The sequence below is a fragment of the Nanorana parkeri genome, unplaced genomic scaffold, assembly GCF_000935625.1.
Source record: "Nanorana parkeri isolate BGI_ZX_2015 unplaced genomic scaffold, ASM93562v1 scaffold559, whole genome shotgun sequence".
Lineage (NCBI taxonomy): Eukaryota > Metazoa > Chordata > Amphibia > Anura > Dicroglossidae > Nanorana > Nanorana parkeri.
In genome coordinates this window covers 423,810-424,973 of record NW_017306827.1, presented here as the reverse complement: position 1 = coordinate 424,973, position 1,164 = coordinate 423,810, and the positions used below count along the sequence as shown (strand labels likewise).

Genomic DNA, 1,164 nt, shown 5'->3' with positions numbered 1-1,164 from the left:
TTTTTTGAAAGGTACACCTTCTTTGTAAAGAATTTCATAGAAACTGCAGAAAATGTTTTCATGATTGGGCACAAGGTCACTTATTATGTGTTTACTGATCGTGCGAGTGACATTCCAGTCATGAACCTAAATGAGGGTAGAAGTATGAGCATTCTCGAAGTCCCCAGCTACCCTAGATGGCAGGATGTGTCCATGAGGCGGATGGAGATGATTCGGGATTTTTCACATGAGAGATTCTTTCGTGAAGTTGACTTTTTGGTGTGTGTAGATGTGGATATGAGGTTCAACGATGAAGTCGGAGTGGAAATCTTAAGTAATCTGTTTGGCACACTACATCCGGGAATGTTCGGGGTGCAACGCGAAGGTTATACATATGAACGAAATCCCGAGTCTGAAGCCTACATCCCTGCAAATGAAGGAGACTTTTATTATGCTGGGGGATTCTTTGGGGGCTCAATAGAGGAAGTCTACAACTTAACAAACTTCTGCCACAATGCCATGATGAAAGACAAGGCCAAAAACATTGAAGCTCTTTGGCATGATGAGAGTTACCTAAATAAATATTTACTTCTTCATAAACCAACTAAAATTCTCTCACCTGAGTACTTATGGGATGACGATTTTGGCATTCCAGACTTTCTGAAGAGAAGACGCTTCCTTGCTGTTCGTAAAAACCACAATGAGATGCGGAACAGACGGTGACTTGCCTTCCTGTCATGAGAGTTTCCAAAAAATTGACTGTGTAAGCAAAGGGCTAAAAACGGGTAACTTTTTTTAGTTGTAAAATGTATATGTTTTACTATCATTATTTAAGTACTCGGTATGCTAAAGTACTGTAAAACATGTTTTTAAAGTGTAAAGTCTGGAGTGTTTATATTTTAATTTAAATACACCCCTTTTTAGTGTCCGTGTTAAAAAAATTAAATAAAAAAAGTTTCATATGATTTTATCTCTCCACTTCTAACATCCTAACCCTTCCTCTACCTAACCCTGGTATTAAACCTAACCTACACTTCATCCCCAAACCTAGCCCAAACCTCAAACTGAAATTGAGCACCAAACCTAACCTTATCTTAAGATAGGGCCTTAAGCCTAACCCTGAAGTCCTTTTTTTTAAATTCCTATCTTTAATCCCAATGACAACAATAACTTTAAACCTTTCCC

The 1,164-nt window shown here is 38.2% G+C and overlaps 1 protein-coding gene across 1 annotated transcript in view; it reads left to right on the top strand.

Annotated features, from left to right (window-relative positions):
• Positions 1-702, top strand: part of LOC108791544 (histo-blood group ABO system transferase-like) — an 8,216-nt gene extending 7,514 nt beyond the window's left edge. The window contains exon 4 of the mRNA XM_018562056.1: positions 12-702. Within this exon, the coding sequence (XP_018417558.1) occupies positions 12-702 (691 nt within the window). The remainder of the gene's footprint in view (positions 1-11) is intronic.
• The last annotated feature ends 462 nt before the right edge of the window (positions 703-1,164 follow it).